Below are 18252 nucleotides of genomic sequence, written 5' to 3'. Positions count from 1 at the left end.
AAAACGATTCACATGACTGTATTGTGGGAGCCAAATAAATGCAGTCATTCAAGTAATTTGTCTTAATTGAGTGCTCAGCCCTTGCTTCTATGAGGTCTACACGTAGTCCCATGAAACCGAGTATGACTCTCCCATTCTTCTTGTTTACGTCCAGGGGGCAGCATTGTGAGGCAATGTGCTCGTGTGCGCGTGCCTGTTTGAATAACAGACGTGTGCAACTACATCGCTATAAAGTCATTGTTGCATTGTCCAACAACACAAGTCTGATGTACATTGGAAACTTTTAGCCTTGTACAAAGTAAACAACCAGGATGACAGCGGAGACTTTTGATAAAAAGAAGACTATAGAACTGAGGAAGAAGCACATTGGGTATGGAATGTACTTTGCTGACTTGACTTACGTACAGTCTGTTTAGTAAGGATGATGAAAACAGAACATGCAGTTTTGAGATAATGGGATTTGCACATATAGCGTGATCAGAGAAGTTCGGAGAATTACGTTTTCAAATATATATATATGAAGGTTTAAAGCTTAAAATTCAAGACAAGTAAAAAGTTAGCAATTGCCTTGATAACGTCTTAACACAAATGTTCAACAAACCTACGCTCTATGATAAACCAGACAGATATTCAACACTCTCACGATTTATAGCAGTCCATATGTGTATTTCCATATGAAACCACAGTAATCTATTCGATATCAGAACTATACATGTATTAAATAAATGTTTTATTTGAAATAAATAAATGTGTAATTCTAGGCTACCAATCAGTGACAGGTACCGGTTGAAAACAAAACAAACAAATAACAATAATAATAGTATGACAGTAGTGGTTTATCATTGTTTATTGAGCTGCCTGTATATGTGAGATTAATCAAATATTGCAGAATTTTACATGGTATTCATAATCGTCAATATGTCGCAAAAATTGCAGCTTGTATAACTAGTTGGCTAACCTTTTATATGTTTTAAAAGGTTGGGTATCGGGTTGGGAAATGTCATTATTTATTTTTCAAAAGAAACGTGCATATCTATTCGTTTGAGCTAGACTGCTATTAATTTAGCAGTTTGTGTCACGGAGATTATGATTTGGTCTGCTTGACTTTAAATGAGCCGTAAGTGCTCTTTTCCAAATTCGGGAGTTTCAAGCACAGTCGATTGTACCAGTAGATTAAGGACATGCCAAACATTTCTGGTGTTGCTGTATTGTCACCTGCTGCCCATGTGCTTGGTTGCATTTCAGTCCGTCATGCAAAGTCTTCTTCAGTCACGATCCGATCAAGATTGTGCGTGCCAGAGGCCAGTACATGTATGATGAGAATGGGGAACGGTACTTGGATTGCATAAACAACGTGGCTCACGGTAAACTGACAGTAACTCTATTCAACATAATGGGGGTGACAACTCCCATAGATGCACACATGTATACTGTAGATGTATACTCATGACTCATGCACTTGTATAACATAATACACACCAACACATTTCATAAGCATTTAAATGGTTATCCTTGCAACACTACATTTCAGTCTAAATGAGAAACCACATACTTGGTGTTTGTGTTCACATCCTGGTTGGTAATGGGAGAGGGTATTTCCAACAAGACTACATGCGAGTTGTTCTGCACATGTTCATGTCCTGGTTCGTAGTGGGCCACAGCCACCCGGAGGTCGTGAAGGCAGGAGCAGAACAGATGGCTCTGCTGAACACCAACTCTCGCTTCCTGCACGATAACCTGGTGAACTATGCCCAGAAGCTGCAGACCACGCTGCCTGACAAGCTCTCCGTCTGCTACTTTGTCAACTCTGGGTACGTCCGTTCTCACCTCACCTAGGACACCTTTGGTGTTGCCTTCATGCCACCCTAAACATTACAACTTCAGAAAAGGGTGGGTCAGATGGCTGAGCGGTTAGGGAGTTGGGCTATTAATCAGAAGGTTGTTGGTTCAATTCCCCGGCCGTGCAAAATGACGTTATGTCCTTGGGCAAGGCACTTCACCCTACTTGCCTCGGGGGGGGGGGGAATGTCCCTGTACTTACTGTAAGTCGCTCTGGATAAGAGAGTCTGCTAAATGACTAAATGTGAATGTAGAAAAGATCAAGTTTATAATTAAGTCTTAGTCACAGTCTGGGCCACTGTCAACAGCAGGACTGGGTGTAAGGACAGACTGGGACCTAGGTATCGCTAGGGTAAAGGGTGAGGGTAGAGGATAAAAAAAAACATAATTTGTAGTCCCTCGGAAAAGCCATCTTACGATTGGGAAAAAAAAAAAGGTGTATGAAGTTGTTCCTGAAGATGCCTCCACATAAGTAAGAGCAGTCAGTGCTGAAGAAACGAGGAAGTTGAGAAGCAGAGCATATTTCCGATGGGGAAAACAGACAGGAGAAGCCAACCAATAGCAAGGAACAGTCAAGTCACTCCTGCAGTAGATGGCACGTGGCCAGAACTCAGCTGTAAGCTCTGGAATGCATCCAGACACGTTGTGAGACGCAGACCGCACAGAACTGGTCTAGACAGCTCAAAAGTACAGTCTGTGCCAGGATGTTATATTGCCCTATTCATAGGTTTTTTCTAAAACTTTGTGAACCTCCATACACCATCAAGGCCCCCATCTATTTTTTTCCCGATATTTCAACTTATGTTATTCAGCATATTCACATTAAGTAGGCAAAGTCAGAATGACTGATGAAGACAAAACTTCTGTTCCTAAAGGATATTTCAGCACAAAGTGTTTCAGATAGCTCTTGCTTGTGACATGGCCATGACTAAGCTTGTGTATCCTGTGGTTATTAAGTAACTCAATACACTTTGAACTTTAGCTCTGAAGCCAACGACCTCGCTCTTCGACTGGCCTGGCAATACACTGGCCACAAAGACATCATAACACTGGACAAGTAAGTCCCAATTCCTGGCCATTTTTACAGAGGCCATTTTCCTACTGTTCCTTCCAGTGACTTAAAATACAGTACAAAATCAAAATATCACTTGAATAAGTAGAATACTTACAAATTTGATTCAAAATTACAAATAAAAATGACTGAAAGATGTGTCTATGGTGTGTGCTTGTCTATGTGTGTGTGTATGTGTGTGTGTGTGTGTGAAAGTGCTGAAGAGTGGAATAGACCGGAGTTTCCTCGTGAAATCACTCGGCTCCCAAGCATTAGTGCAGTCATATTAGGCTCTGACACCCTGCTCAAGCTGTTTCCCATGTCTGCAGTGCGTATCACGGTCACGTGTCATCGCTCATCCACATCAGCCCATACAAGTTCCACCAGCTGTCAGACGCAGAGCAAAGCCATTCTGTACATGTGGTGAGTGCACAGTAGAATCAAAACACCATGACTTAAGATGGGTCTGACAGCCGAGACCTGTGTGTATGTGTGTGTTCATTTGTGTGAATTTAATACGCATGTGTTCGGGGGCATGACATTGTTGAAGCTAACTTGTTGAATGGTGCTGAACCATCCTGATGAAGTCTGTATGACAGTAAAACAAAGATGACAATGGAGTTGTTTTGAAAACCTCTCTGGTCTTTTCTCAGATACAAGAATCTCTAAAAGTTATTAAATGTGGTTTTACTGGCCTATACGCAAGTCTGGTCTGAACCAGTGAAGGCCCCTGTCAACAGTTATAATCCAAATGCCATTGTTGCAATAAACTGTTTCTTCTGTCAATGTAATTCTTGTTTGCAGTCACATGGAGGCCATTTTGAATAAAGTCTGAAGTAACATCCCATCACATGTTGTTTCTGAACCAACGATCCCTAACAAACATGAGGACATCCCTGGATGAAGATAGTGTTTCCAGATGGTATGATGGTGACCCCTGCCTTTCTGCCCCCCCCAGGCGCTGAGTCCAGACACGTACCGAGGCAAATATAGAGAATCCCACCCAGACCCCGCTACAGCGTACGCCGACAACGTTAAAGACATCATACAAAAGGCCCATGCCAGTGGACATAAGGTACAGTGATAAACTGCACCCACCTTCAGGGGGCTTCAGCTTTGGGCTGGCTGAGACTTGCATGACTGTTCGGCCTTCGCAATGGAATACAAGATGTCGTTAAGAAATTTCCCAGCGCAAAACATTTGACATTGTAAGGGAGACTCGCGTTTCCGGCGCTTCCAAAAACCAAACAGACCTAAGATCCCAGTCTTCTGTTGTTGAATTGGATCGCATCACCCTGCGTCCCTTTACTCTCCTGTGTACAGGCATCCCAGTGCATCAAGTTGACACCACTCTCCATGAACCGTCAATAATATTTTCATCTTCCATCCCTTCTCCTCTTTCTTCTTGCCGTCTTCTATCACTGTGTCTCTTGTTTCTCAGGTTGAGGACCAAAGACTGGGGGCTCAATAAGTGACTTTCTCCTGACTACGATTCCTACTGACTACGATTCCCAGGTGCCGCTGCACTGATTCCCAGCACTGGCCCTCTCACGGGCTTAACCCTCTGTTCCAGGAACTTCCCACCGCCTCCCTCATCGGAAGCAACCAGCTTTGATTGCGATTTCTGACCCACCTCAGTGGGCTGTAGTCCCACCCTAGGAAGATAGAGGGTGCCACTAACACCTGGTGGATATGTGTAAAGAAAACCCTGAAGAGGACAGAACAAGCCTCTCTTGTATGATTGCTTTCTTTTATGTTCCCTTGTAACTTGTTTTCCTTTTTGACATTGGCGCGTTGCATAACCTTTTGCTGGAAAATACTCTGCGACAGCATCTGTCTCTGCAGTTGTGGGTGTAGGGGGGTGAGGGGGGGGGGTGGACAGAGCATGCTCATGGACAAAGTGAGACTTATCATTTCCAGATAGAAGGCAAAGAGATCCACAGGTTGTGTATGGAGTTGTGATCTCAGCCTTGGACTTTGTCTCTCCGTGTCTCAGTCACTCTTCCAGGGGTGTTAAGTTCTGGTAGTTCTTAAGTCTTGCATTCTGTTCTCCTGTCCAGATTGCTGCTTTTATCGCCGAGTCCCTGCAGAGTTGTGGTGGGCAGGTTATCCCTCCTTCGGGCTACTTCCAAAAAGTGGCACAGTATGTACTCAGCACTCACAAACGACCTAACATCTAGCACATACTGATAAACATCCTGTGATAAACATCCTGTCCCCCCCACCCACACCCAGGTGGCATATTTAGTACTTGCTAGATTGTAAAAGTTAGTTATGGTATCATTACAGCTGACACGACAGGCTAATTTAGAATATAATATCCTGAGTGTGTGTTTGTGTGCAACCTGTTCCCTTTCACAGTCATGTTCGTCAAGCAGGGGGTTTATTCATCGCTGATGAGGTCCAGGTGGGTTTTGGGCGTGTTGGCACCAGCTTCTGGGCCTTCCAGCTGCACGGTGAAGATTTTGTTCCTGATATTGTTACCATGGGTAAACCCATCGGCAACGGGCACCCTATGTCCTGTGTGGTGACAACCAGAGAAGTGGCAGAGGCCTTCCAGTCATCTGGGATGGAATACTTCAACACGGTACAACACAACAATATCACTCTATATACCATATACTGTCGTTCTATACCATAGACTATCACACTATGTACTATCACTCTACACCATAGACCATTACTCTATATGCCATCACTCTATATACCTTCACTCTGTACCATTTGAAACATCTGGCATAATCATTGTGAGTTTTCCGACTGGCAGTCGTTTCCAAAATGTGTTCATTGGGCCACTAGGGCCCTTTGTATTCATATATGATGCCCCCAGTCCACCGAACAAGCCCTGTTTGACTTCCATCACATTGCGTCACTGGATCTCTTGGAGAGGGACCAGGAGATTTCTGTGCCTGTATACTGAACAACAGGGTGTCTGTTTCTCTCCGGGTCTGGTCTCGGGTGTCTCAGTTCGGAGGGAACCCGGTGTCCTGTGCCATCGGCCTGGCTGTGCTGGACGTGATCCAGAAAGAGGACCTCCAGAGCAACGCCCTCCGTGTGGGGGCGTACCTGAGCAGGCTGCTGGAGCAGCAGAAGGAGAAGCATGCCCTGGTGGGGGATGTCAGGTACCTGCACACACACACATCCACATACAGTATAGACGCTCAGGCACCCAACACACTCACACACTTTTACATACAATACACACACTCAGACACACAACATACACACACACACATTTACATATAACATATACCCTCAGGCCCACAACACACATTTACTGTACGTACAGTACAGGACGTGTCCACCAAAGAATAAAGAATCACTGTTGTGCACTCGCCTAGCAAATTATTTAGCAGATTTATGGTTTTGTAATATGTAACTGGTTTGGATTTAGCACCGGCGTGCCCTGATTAAGCATGCTTGATTTTTATTGATTTATAGATTATAAAACTACTAAAAGTAGATTATCAAACAGATATCAAACTAGTACAAAATGTCTTCAAAGCACAAAAGTATAACTGCATTGCAAGTTATGCAACAACAAAAAATGCTGAATGCAGTAGAAACAGAGACAGAGATAAAGTAATTGCGCCTGTTAAGTGGGTCATGATATGATGTCATGTCTGGTAGGGGCCGTGGACTGTTTGTAGGGGTGGAACTTGTGAGGGACAGATTGAAGCTGACGCCAGCAACCGCTGAAGCCCAGGAGATCATATACAAGTGAGTGTGTCACTGTTTTTATGTCTCTAAAGGTGGAACAATACATTCCTTTTGGTGAATGTGGGTTGACAAAGTAATTACTACTTTTAACGTGTTCAAGTTTAAATGGGGTGGCTTTGGCCTTCCGTAATGAATGAGTAATTTCTTTGATTGAACATAGAATCCACAAAGGACTCCGGTCTCTGAATAGAAAACCTGAAACAGTGGCGACAGAGTTAATAGTACTGCGGTCGTTGTTTTTGTCGTTTTGTAGACTGAAGGAACAACGCATCCTTCTGAGTGCGGATGGTCCTCACCGCAACGTGCTCAAGTTCAAACCACCCTTGTGCTTCACTGAGGAGGACTGTGACTTTGTGGTGCAGAAGATTGACCAGATTCTCACAGGTACTCTCAAACTCCTAAGTTGTTGTAGAGAAAAGAACAAAGCACCAATCCATCCCGTCTTTTCTGTCAGAAGGATGTTACGAAACACCAACCGTTCCTTTAGTTCTTAAGTTTGTAATGTGTGAAGGGTGTTGAGCAATCAGCTGTCTTCCCCTTAGAAGACCACCTGCACACTCCTCTCAATGATCTCCCTTAGCAATCCTACACATCCAGACTCAAATCATTCTTAGAATATACAGACACTCCGGTGTGACGTTGGGTAAGAGACTGTACCATGTAGGCTGAGGCCTTACTGCAGGGGCTCCGGTTTGATTCCGGCCCTGGCCTCTCCCCTACATTTCCTGTCACAAACGCAGGAAATGCCGAAAGCAGAAATGCTGCAAAAATACATCTATAAATATTAACAGACACCTCTCATTCTCAAAGTTCTATACAATTCAGAGGAAACATTGAACTAAGAAAAGCTGGGTCTTAGTTCCATTCAAGCATTCAAACTAAAGCAGTGTTAAAGCAGTGACAAAGCTTGTCCGGTTCCTCCAGTTCCTCCAATGGCTGGGCTCAGGAAGGGTTTGTCACTTGTTAGGCTGTAATGTGTACGTTTCTTGATATTTAGATCTTGAGAATGCCCTTGGTCTACACCTTCCTGGCATGGAGAACACAGAGAATGGAGGCAGTAAAAGGAAGGTCTCCGCTGAGGAAAACAGACATCAACCAAATGGAAATGGAACCAGCAAGGAGACCCCACTGCCAGCCTCCAAGCCGACCAAGAGAATAAGGACATAGAGAAGGAGTCTTACATCATTAGATACTTGAGGAAATGCCATATTGCTCATCCTGCCTTAAATGGATACACAAAGTGGATTAATTAATTAAGTGTTTTGCGTTAAAAAAAAATTCACTGCACATTTATTATGCAGTGTCCTCTCAGGTTATTTACATTGTTAGTTGCAGAAGGGCATGAATGGTTACAGATAAAACACTATGTAGTACTAAAATGTTTCATGATAGTATTGTATGTGAACTAAAGTGTTATTGACATTGTTGTCTATCAACTCATCCATTCACGTATCATAATTACTTATGCCAAAAATATACAGAAATTAGTACTAAAATAAAATACATATAATACTGTAACAGTTTGACAAAAGAGAAATATGTATTATTCTAACTCTAGCCCACTGGATAAGCATGTGTACCAGGCTCCAACAATCCAGCACAGCTGGATTCGAATCGGGCTTGGGGCTCTTGCATGCAAGATCCCCCCCCCCCTCCTGTCAATCTACCTTCACACCATGAAATAAAACATGCTAAATGGGCTTTATTTCCATTTTCATGGAACAGATCATGTCTGCTTTCATTGGGACAGAGCAGAGATGAACAAGGAACATGAGGTCATGCTGGGGAATGCCTCAAATGGGATTCAAACCCAAATCCCTGCAGTAAAGCCTCTGCTTACATGGTACACACACTTAACCAGTGAGCTCCCAGGGACTCACCATGACCCACTGATGTTCCACAAAAATGTCTCCCAGGAGACAGCAAAGAACTTTGGCCACTAGAGCTTATGCCACTAATATGGCACAGACTAAATGAAGGAGGGCACTAATATCTCAGCATATAATCTTGCATACCATGAGCTACCAGGGCCTAACACGGATGACTTCCATTGCTTGCTACAGATACCTTATTTTAGGGAAATAACTTAAAAGATATGTCTCCTTGTTGTGCCAACTTTCTATCCATGGTAGCAAAACCTTTAACAGCATTTTCATTGTTTAGACAGCATGATGCTTTGCCTCGCCTACTACATATAGTTAAAAGTAGGTTAGGATGAAGAGCATGGTGCTAGAATCTATGTTTTTTAACTCTGTATTATTTGCATATGGTGTACAAAATAAATATATATTCAAAAACGTGTTATACATAATTATTTATTACTATTGCCGTTTGATTCTGGAAAGAAAATGTTTCCAGTCTTAGTAGAAAAAAAGTCACAACATGCTTAAAGGCATTTTCAAGAACATGTCTACAAAACATCAATTGAAAAATTGCTGCAAACCCCACTAACATTTGCTTGGTGGCAATAATAACTTCATTTAAGAAAAGTGCCCACTCCCTAAAAAATTGTTGCATCTCAACCGATCACACAGCTTCCTCTCCTCATCTCCTACAGAATGGTTAAAGACAACAATCTTAAAGGGAAATCTAAGTATTATCACCAGGGAGGGAAATCATAGATGTGTTTTCTTGGTGCAGTTCAATGCTTTTTCATTTTTAAACTGTCTGGATTCCATTGAGGCTTAAGACTGTAGCTAAGCCTGAATATACAGCTGCCTGCAGGGTCCACACAACTGCTGTGTTCGAATCTTCTTCAACCCATCAGATATCCACTGCAGAGACAAAAGCAGACACAGAGAGGTGAGTGTCTTGTAACAACACAAACCTGGATGCTGGATCACAGTCTTTATCTCAGATGAGCAGTGAGAGACGGTGGGAAGCCCCCCTGTGCAGGGAGAGACTCACGGTAGCTTCATCCTCATGAAGACTCTGGCCATGAAGAAGCTCAGGAGCACGCTAACAAATCCGATGAACAACAGCAGGAAGCGGTTGAGTTTGGGGATGTTGGGAGCATTGGAGCGGTCTAGTATGATGAAGCCAAGACCCCCCATCGTAAAGAGAAAGCTGGAGGCCAATCCCTCCATGATGTACTGGCCGTTCACTCTGTCAGGGACAGAACGCAGGTGATCGTATGAATTAACCATCAGACAGAAACATAACACTCATGTGAATGCAAAACAATGTGTGCGATGTTGATAATAATAACATGCGTAGACTAAATTACTCGTGCACATCTTCACCATGAATGAGTAGCTTCGACACATGGTTCTGATGAGACCTTACCTGTATGCTAAAAAGGCAACTGGCCGCTGGTGCCCATGTTCATCGGTCATTGAGCCGACACTGGGTGGTTCCACGATAACATCGTAGATTATTCCTGAGTTAGGATAGGAGCAAACATTAGCCGACACTTGTATAAGATGGTGTCAAACCTGGCCTGGATAATTCATAGCCTTCTAACTTAGTACGTTTACGTAAATGTTCTTGTGTTGCATTGCTACGGTCGGTTCGTTTATTTTGTCAATGCAGGTTCACAAAGCCAATTATTTAGTTCCTAGAGCTGTTATTTATCCGGAATCTTGATTAGACATGAAAAGCTAGCAAGATAACCAGCGAGCTTTCTTGTTAATAAGTCTGCCGTTGTCGTTGCTTACCTCCAGTGATGAGAAAATATGACACAATAACGATGGCATAAACCGTCATTGCTGATGGCATGTGGAACCACGAGGGCTTTTTTAGTTTGATGTTTGGGCATTCTAAAACCGCAAACGGTAGACCGTATAATGTCTCCATTTTTGCAATATTTTTCTTGGTTAGCACTTAGGGCTACGGTGGTCAGTATAAAGTAGATAGGTCGACGTGTCCAGGAAGTTAAGACTGAGACACCTAAAAAACATCAAAAACTCTACACAGCCCCCTCTAGTGGCAACATTTGGTCTAGCTGAGAATAAACATGTCCCAATTTGTTACGTTGAGGTTTCATGTTTGCACCCTTACTCATAATTAACTTGAACTAGCACTTGTGTCCGTGGTGCAGCCGGTGATTACGACAACGGATAAACACAGATCCAGAAATATAGTATAATAGTGAAGTGCCAGTGATGCAGCTAGTGAAGATATCGGTTAGTTGATGAAAGTAGTGTCAGTTGCGGCCTTAAGATGACTGATCACCACAGCTCTAGGGTAATGTTCATAAAAACACCTAGCAATAAGATTCTTTGGAACGTTGCATTATTTTGTAGTTCATCAACATGCCATTAATTAAGTGTTCAAACCATTTCAGAACGTTTCTGAATCACATACACCAAATGTGTAACCCCATTCTCAAAACCCCTCACCATTAATGCAATTTGCTGCTGTAACATGTCCACAACCATTTTTTTTATTTTTTTTTTACAGTTTATAATAAATTGTAATGCACTTATATAAACACTTAAAGCCAGGACAAAGTATTATTTCCATTTATTTTATTGTCGCAGTACAAATACACATTCACTTAGATTTCTGGCTCTGTGCCTGTGCCTTCAGCACCTTGACAACGATCTTCTGCTCCTCAATCAGGAAGGCACGCTTGATCCTAAGAGACAAAACTAATGTTAGATTCTTAACATGACATTTATGCACATGACAATTAAGGTTCATGGATTATACTGTCTGCATGGGTTAAAATCGGTATCAATGTGCTTGTTTTAGATTATACGTAAAACTTAAACTGCATAAACTGCTTATAGATGCAACTTTCTTGAAAGACCTACACGTGCAGTTAATTAATGTGAGGAACTTGTGAGAGTCTTGCTATGACTGCAGGACCAACATTTCTGGTTTAAACTCCATTCGGAAAACAGGCTTTGTCCCTCCAGTTAAAGTATTTAGACGAGACTTACCTGTCACGCACACACTTGGCGCACATAGATCCTCCATAGGCTCTGCTGACGTGCTTCTTAGTCTTGGAGAGCCTCATCAGGACCTGGGGTCTGACTGCACGGATCTATACAACAAAGAAGGTGGTCAAAATACATTCCACACAAAATACCCCAAATAAATCCTGTAGCGACACCCATCAACACAAGGTCTGCATGCTTAGCTACAAAAGGTATTGGGCATCATTTGCTCAACTAGCTATGCAGTCTTGACACCAGTGATGATATGGATGGACAGTCAGTGCCATAGTCTGGAAATCACGAACAGTAATAATTGGCAAACAGCTACTGGGGGGAAGGAGTGATCCAATTAACCAACATGCAAATTAGGTCCCTAACTATGGATTCTAATGTTGAAAACGGGTCCCCCAAACAGCAGCCCCCGATGCTGTATATCCTTTCAGCTATGACGTCCTACTCTGCACTAAGAGGTAGTCGTTCTGCCAAGTGTTGATAGTAACAGAATAATGATGCTTACTCCGCGTAGCCTTCCTGGGCAGATGCCGCATGCTGACTTGGGAGCCTTGCCCACTTTCTTGGTGTACAAGTAAACGATGCGGTTACCGGGAGTCCGGGACCTGCAAAACCCCAACAACATGAAATCCCAAGCTGATCAGTGAAAAAAACAAAACTAGTGATGAATGTCATCAGAGCTACACAGTAGTTAGCAAGCTGCTTACAGTCTAGTCTTGTTGGAGGCGGTGTTGTAGGATAACCTACGACGGTAAGTCAGGCGTTGAACCATCTTGAACCTAGAAAAACAAGTTGACGCTGTTAAGAAACATTGCACGAACAAAACATGCAAACTAGACTTGCTACGAAGCATGCCTCGTTTGGCGAGCTACTGTACATAACAGCCTCGTTACAATGAACGGGAGTTTGCTTAAACGTACGCCATACTTCAACGTATCTTCACGTATTATATAATTAAATATGTATTGCAGTAGCATGGTTACTTCCTGATTTAAATGCCTGCATTACTGCTGAAATGGACACGAAAGTATACGACTAACACATTTGGAACTACGCTTGCTTTCTTTCGATGTACTACGCTACCTAGCTACCGGCGAACGGTTAGCATTACAGCCTTCCTTGGCCGATATGGGGACATCTAAACACATCACCCGAAAACAATCGAGTAACAAAATATACCAATCATATGATATACAATTGACTCAATGTTATGTTGTTCACCTTGGAAATACGGTTAGATGTGATAAACAATAAGATTGCAATAGATTATATGATTAACTTTGGGAGAGTAATGCTAGGACGCCATACCTGTTATCACCGAGACCGGAAGAGGAAGGGCAAAACGACAGCGACAAATTTAAAGTAACGTTTGCAGTGGATATAGCAGGGTAAATCGACTGCCATCTAGGGGTGATTTTGTAATTTCCCTCTACAAAACACTGGGTTTGAGTAATTAATGCTTCTTTTGCGCTCAAAGTGAAAAAGTCCTTCTGTAATGAAAGCAATTAAGTGGACCAGCATGTCTCTTAGTTGTTGTGTTTGGATGATTCAGTTCCTCATCACACATCAAGGTACATTCAATCATGTGTAGCCTTCCACAAACGCAGTCCTTCAGTGTATGATAGATTCACTGACAACTGAGCCGCAGGGTTGAGCCATGGAGATTCTAGAAGAACCAAAGACAGTGACTTGGCACACCAGGATTGTAATGATTGGTTATTACTGTAAAGTACTGAGGGGGGAAATATATTTACATTAAATAGTACATGCATAATTTCCATCAGATGGCAGCACTCTCCGTCCAGAATGCTTAGATAGACCCTTCATCAGTACGACCGCAAAATGCTTTCATCAGATGATATATGAAGAGAATAAAGGTATAGCACATTACACATTTTAGAGACATTCTGGTTGTGCTGCATGCTGGACATAAACACATTGTTTTGTACCTCTGTGGATTGCAATGTGCCCAATCAACACACACACACACACACACACACGTTAAAGAAATCTAAATGCAAATGTATCAAGACCTAGATTAATCCTTCATCCCAAACATAGTCCTTGTCACCATTTCTATGAAATATCTACACCATACTTGTCCTAAACTTGTTAACCATAGGTCTTAAGGTGACAGCTGTGACACCCCAGTGACATCAGTTGAGTTTTTCTGGACCCCTCTCCTTAGTCTCCTCTGGTGGAGACCAGAGAGAGTATCACCTTAAGTGCACTTGATTACACAATCCTCTCTGGCCCCCTCTGTATCTCCTTTGGGCTGGTGTGTAATCTTCTGAGATTTAAACCTGCTGTTTCTGGTTAATAAATCCCACTGCGATTAAAATAGGATTGGAGTTCTGCTTTCCAGCCTAATGACACGGGAGCATGAAACAATTTTTTTATTTCGAAATTTTTCCTGGTCGTCTCTTAATTCTTCGCCAGTCATCATGAAACGTCCAGACGGGACGTTACTTAGTTCCTGCCCCCAGACCTCCTGTCTGCTGGCCTGCAGGTCCTGCCATCTGTAGGGCTGGGTAGGGGTGCTGACATGAGGATTAACTTGATAATACAGTGCACACCCAGTATCAATGCTGCTTCCATTCGCATTACAGACTTTTGCGCAGATAACCGCAAAAGACAGTTGGGTGCTAGTTGAGAACATGAACGCACCAGATTCACTGAGTATCCACTTTCATAACAGATACAAGACGGTAACATTTACTTGGTCTTGGGTTTGCAGAACACGCAGACATATTTTGTGATTGCAATGAGTTTCATCAGCAGACAACTGCTTTTAAAAGCTTTTAAGTATTTATAAGACCAATATAAGCATTCATCTTTAGCAGTATGGTCCTTCTTCAGAATGTTATCTCTCAGAGAATACAAGAGCTTCACAGAACCAAACAATAGCAGAGACTTCTTGATCTGCAGCCAAATGCTCGACCACATACCTACCCCAATATATAGTGATATTCATATTCCCCAGGATGAAGTGAAAACAGAACTAAAAGGCTGTGACGGTGGAGACAGCAACAACATTAAATGCATGTCCACTGTTAACAGATATTGTTAAAGACTACGTAAAGACAAGGGTAAGTGATCAGACACATGACTGTTAGACAACTTCCTCAAACTACCTGCTACATTGTACAAGTCTGCAATTGCTCCATTTGTTCCAACTAAGTCAAATATTGAAACAGGAACAGCATCATAATCTTTATCTGTGCTGTTCTTAAAAGTATCCTTTCATCATACCATGTCACTGAGCTTGAACATTGAAGCCAATGTCTGTTTTCAGCGAGGACCACCCCCCCTCCCGCCCATGGTAAACAGAGGATGGGACAAACAGATCAATAGAGTATTCTAGTTGCCCTTGAACAACATGGCTCCTGCATGGCTGCTGATACACCTATCTGTCTGTATTTCTATCTGTCTGTATATCTATCTGTCTGTATATCTATCTGTCTGTATATCTATCCATCTGTCTGTATATCTATCTGTCTGTATATCTATCCATCTGTCTGTATATCTATCCATCTGTCTGTATATCTATCCATCTGTCTGTATATCTATCCATCTGTCTGTATATCTATCCATCTGTCTGTATATCTATCCATCTGTCTGTATATCCATCTGTCTGTATATCCATCTGTCTGTATATCCATCTGTCTGTATATCTATCTGTCTGTATATCTATCTGTCTGTATATCTATCCATCTGTCTGTATATCTACCAATCTTTCTGTCCATCCATCTTTTTAGCTTTCTTTCTAGCTCTTTATTTTTGTCCATGAACCTAATAAAGAAAAAAACCTTAAATGCAAGTACAATTGAGTACAATTTCAATGCTAGGCCTGCTATTACTGCTATAAGACCTTATGGGTTATGGGTGGTTTGGGTGAGTGTTTTCAAAAGTGTTTGAAGTGAAAAGTAAGCGTCATCAAGGTGTCACAAGACATTGCTGTAATGCAGGGTGCTCCAGATGAGGGAGCAGCACTGCAGTGCATCATTTACACGTGACAGTGGTGGAGGCTAGTGTCTTTCAGTGTCTAGTGTCTTTCACTTTCACTGCCCATGTCGACTCAGCTGCTGTGTTTACCGATGAGACCTGGCTGTGGATTAGCGCTCGGCTAATCCCTTTAGCGGGACCACGAAGATGAATATCGGTTTCGTCCATCTGCATAGGGGTGTTCTGTATTTCAAATCGGTTTATATACGTTGCCAAACCAAACCAGACTGAGCATCCTTTCCTGAATACTCATTTTTCACAGATCTACTGTAATGAGTATCTGCTTATAAGCCTACTGTCTGACGTGTGGATACTTGATACACTAATATAAACTGCAAAGGAGTGCTGAAAATATAGTTTTTTTATCAAGAATCTTTTATTTTACCGTAAACATTGTTAAGCTCATATGGCCAGTTGGTCTCTCCAAGCCTCTTTGGTCAGTGGAGGTTGAAGAGATTAGGCAAGAGTAGGCAGTCCTCTTGTACTCCTTACTTTCATTGTCTTGACCATGTGCTCTGGACAATAGCCACTGTTTCATTACATAAATTCAATGAACACAACTTTACCAGCTCCCTGCCCCTCATTCTATTCCCCAGCCCCTCTATCTATCCCCCAGCCCCTGCACCTCTATCTATCCCCCAGCCCCCTGCCCCTCTATCTATCCCCAAGCCCCCTGCACCTCTATCTATCCCCAAGCCCCCTGCACCTCTATCTATCCCCAAGCCCCCAGCCCCCTGCACCTCTATCTATCCCCAAGCCCCCTGCACCTCTATCTATCCCCCAGCGCCCTGCACCTCTATCTATCCCCCAGCCCCTGCACTTCTATCTATCCCCCAGCCCCTGCACCTCTATCTATCCCCCAGCGCCCTGCACCTCTATCTATCCCCCAGCCCCTGCACCTCTATCTATCCCCCAGCCCCTGCACTTCTATCTATCCCCAGCCCCCTGCACTTCTATCTATCCCCAAGCCCCCTGCACCTCTATCTATCCCCAAGCCCCCTGCACCTCTATCTATCCCCAGCCCCCTGCACTTCTATCTATCCCCCAGCCCCTCTATCTACCCCCCAGCCCCCTGCACCTCTATCTATCCCCCAGCCGCCTGCACCTCTATCTATCCCCCAGCCCCTGCACCTCAATCTATCCCCCAGCCCCTGCACTTCTATCTATCCCCCAGCGCCCTGCACCTCTATCTATCCCCCAGCACCCTGCACCTCTATCTATCCCCCAGCCCCTGCACCTCTATCTATCCCCCAGCCCCCTGCACTTCTATCTATCCCCAGCCCCCTGCACTTCTATCTATCCCCAAGCCCCCTGCACCTCTATCTATCCCCAGCCCCTGCACCTCTATCTATCCCCAAGCCCCCTGCACCTCTATCTATCCCCAGCCCCCTGCACTTCTATCTATCCCCAAGACCCCTGCACCTCTATCTATCCCCCAGCGGCCTGCACCTCTATCCCCCAGCCCCTCTATCTATCCCCCAGCACCTCTATCTCCCAGCGCCCAGCACCTCTATCCCCCAACCCCCTGCACCTGTATCCCCCAGCACCTGTATCCCCCAGCCCCCTGCACATCTATCCCCCAGCCCCCTGCACATCTATCCCCCAGCCCCCTGCACATCTATCCCCCAGCCCCCTGCACATCTATCCCCCAGCCCCCTGCACATCTATCCCCCAGCCCCCTGCACATCTATCCCCCAGCCCCCTGCACATCTATCCCCCAGCCCCCTGCACATCTATCCCCCAGCCCCCTGCACATCTATCCCCCAGCCCCCTGCACATCTATCCCCCAGCCCCCTGCACATCTATCCCCCAGCCCCCTGCACATCTATCCCCCAGCCCCCTGCACATCTATCCCCCAGCCCCTCTATCCCCCCTGTCCCATTGCTGACAAATCCACACAACTATGTGGAACACAAAAGCTTGGATTTAGCGGCTGGCTTGCACTGAGAGTGGGATGGGGGAGCAGGGCCTGGGTGGATCATTCTGTTGTTTTGTTCCCGGACGATTTCAGACAAATCAAAACAAGCGCCCACCCTGGCTAGTCATCAGTTTTCCGCCGGAGATGTAGCCAGATCTGGGCTGCTCAATGAGAAGGAGAGCCTCTGTTCCTTTTGTTCAAAAAGAGCTGACTGTTTGACGGGGGCTCGTCAGATGGTGGCCAGGAAAGAATCCTGGTCACATATTTCCCATGAAGAGATACAGGACATACTTCTGTTCAGAGAGCATAACCTTGCGGGGCAGACTCCTCATCTGTTCACATGCAACATGGAGTCACATACACCATCATTTTTCCATTGTTTTGAATTGGAGAAAATGACAAGATTATATCATATGAAAGGCAGATTCTAATCATGAAATACCTCCCGGAGGTCTCCAGGACTGAAATGTTACATTCAGTTCTTATGAATACAAAAGTAAAATGTCATGCTGACGGATGTATGGCCTGTAGGACTATAAAAATGTCCCGGCCTTTTAATTGATCTTGTGGCAGAAAAGTCAGCCTGCATCTGGCCCTCCGTTCTGACATTGTAATTAACTGGTCAGATGGACCAAAGTTTAACCCAAGACAAAAAACGTGGAAAACGGTTGGCAAGGAAGAGGGATCGTGAAAGACACCTTTCAATCCATTGTGAGAAGTGCACACCTATGCATAATGGATCAGGCTGAGCAATTAAACACTGAATCACTTGCAAGTAAATGAGTGCCCCTGTGGGCATCCTGTGAACAGAAAACGTTCAATGC

General features: G+C 43.9%; 3 protein-coding genes across 3 annotated transcripts; 1 reads left to right on the top strand and 2 right to left on the bottom strand.

Annotated features, from left to right (window-relative positions):
- Nucleotides 1-213: 213 nt before the first annotated feature.
- etnppl (ethanolamine-phosphate phospho-lyase) lies at nt 214-8271 on the top strand. The gene is made up of 12 exons (XM_062449386.1): nt 214-370; nt 1246-1364; nt 1652-1811; nt 2822-2896; nt 3220-3313; nt 3849-3965; nt 4951-5033; nt 5252-5477; nt 5858-6012; nt 6521-6610; nt 6864-6994; nt 7608-8271. Exons 1-12 carry the CDS (start codon nt 312-314, stop codon nt 7775-7777), a joined length of 1479 nt encoding a protein of 492 aa, XP_062305370.1. The 5' UTR covers nt 214-311; the 3' UTR covers nt 7778-8271.
- Nucleotides 8272-8913: 642 nt separating this feature from the next.
- ostc (oligosaccharyltransferase complex subunit) lies at nt 8914-10481 on the bottom strand. The gene is made up of 4 exons (XM_062449387.1): nt 10267-10481; nt 9896-9989; nt 9518-9715; nt 8914-9384 (listed from the first exon to the last, which is right to left on the bottom strand). The coding sequence occupies exons 1-4, from the start codon at nt 10403-10405 to the stop codon at nt 9366-9368; spliced, it is 450 nt and encodes a 149-aa protein (XP_062305371.1). The 5' UTR covers nt 10406-10481; the 3' UTR covers nt 8914-9365.
- A 583-nt stretch (nt 10482-11064) lies between these two features.
- rpl34 (ribosomal protein L34) lies at nt 11065-12901 on the bottom strand. The gene is made up of 5 exons (XM_062449831.1): nt 12814-12901; nt 12213-12284; nt 12011-12110; nt 11497-11600; nt 11065-11189 (listed from the first exon to the last, which is right to left on the bottom strand). Exons 2-5 carry the CDS (start codon nt 12275-12277, stop codon nt 11105-11107), a joined length of 354 nt encoding a protein of 117 aa, XP_062305815.1. The 5' UTR covers nt 12278-12284; nt 12814-12901; the 3' UTR covers nt 11065-11104.
- Nucleotides 12902-18252: the final 5351 nt, after the last annotated feature.

The sequence above is a fragment of the Osmerus eperlanus genome, chromosome 23 (genome assembly GCF_963692335.1).
Source record: "Osmerus eperlanus chromosome 23, fOsmEpe2.1, whole genome shotgun sequence".
In the NCBI taxonomy this organism is placed as follows: domain Eukaryota; kingdom Metazoa; phylum Chordata; class Actinopteri; order Osmeriformes; family Osmeridae; genus Osmerus; species Osmerus eperlanus.
Note: the sequence above shows the minus strand (reverse complement) of the source record. Positions and strands in the feature narration are given on the sequence as shown.

What these genes read in the sequence shown, in the direction of transcription:
- etnppl (XM_062449386.1), top strand. Translation starts at nt 312, where the DNA reads ATGACAGCGGAGACTTTTGATAAAAAGAAGACTATAGAACTGAGGAAG. An exon ending in CCCATGCCAGTGGACATAAG is followed by an intron (nt 3,966 to 4,950) that starts GTACAGTGATAA and finishes TCTCCTGTCCAG; the next exon opens with ATTGCTGCTTTTATCGCCGA. An exon ending in GCCCTGGTGGGGGATGTCAG is followed by an intron (nt 6,013 to 6,520) that starts GTACCTGCACAC and finishes CATGTCTGGTAG; the next exon opens with GGGCCGTGGACTGTTTGTAG.
- rpl34 (XM_062449831.1), bottom strand. Translation starts at nt 12,277, where the DNA reads ATGGTTCAACGCCTGACTTACCGTCGTAGGTTATCCTACAACACCGCC. An exon ending in GCCCAGGAAGGCTACGCGGA is followed by an intron (nt 11,601 to 12,010) that starts GTAAGCATCATT and finishes TTTGTTGTATAG; the next exon opens with ATCCGTGCAGTCAGACCCCA. An exon ending in GCCAAGTGTGTGCGTGACAG is followed by an intron (nt 11,190 to 11,496) that starts GTAAGTCTCGTC and finishes TTTGTCTCTTAG; the next exon opens with GATCAAGCGTGCCTTCCTGA.
- ostc (XM_062449387.1), bottom strand. Translation starts at nt 10,405, where the DNA reads ATGGAGACATTATACGGTCTACCGTTTGCGGTTTTAGAATGCCCAAAC. An exon ending in ATATTTTCTCATCACTGGAG is followed by an intron (nt 9,990 to 10,266) that starts GTAAGCAACGAC and finishes ATCCTAACTCAG; the next exon opens with GAATAATCTACGATGTTATC. An exon ending in GTTGCCTTTTTAGCATACAG is followed by an intron (nt 9,716 to 9,895) that starts GTAAGGTCTCAT and finishes TGTCCCTGACAG; the next exon opens with AGTGAACGGCCAGTACATCA.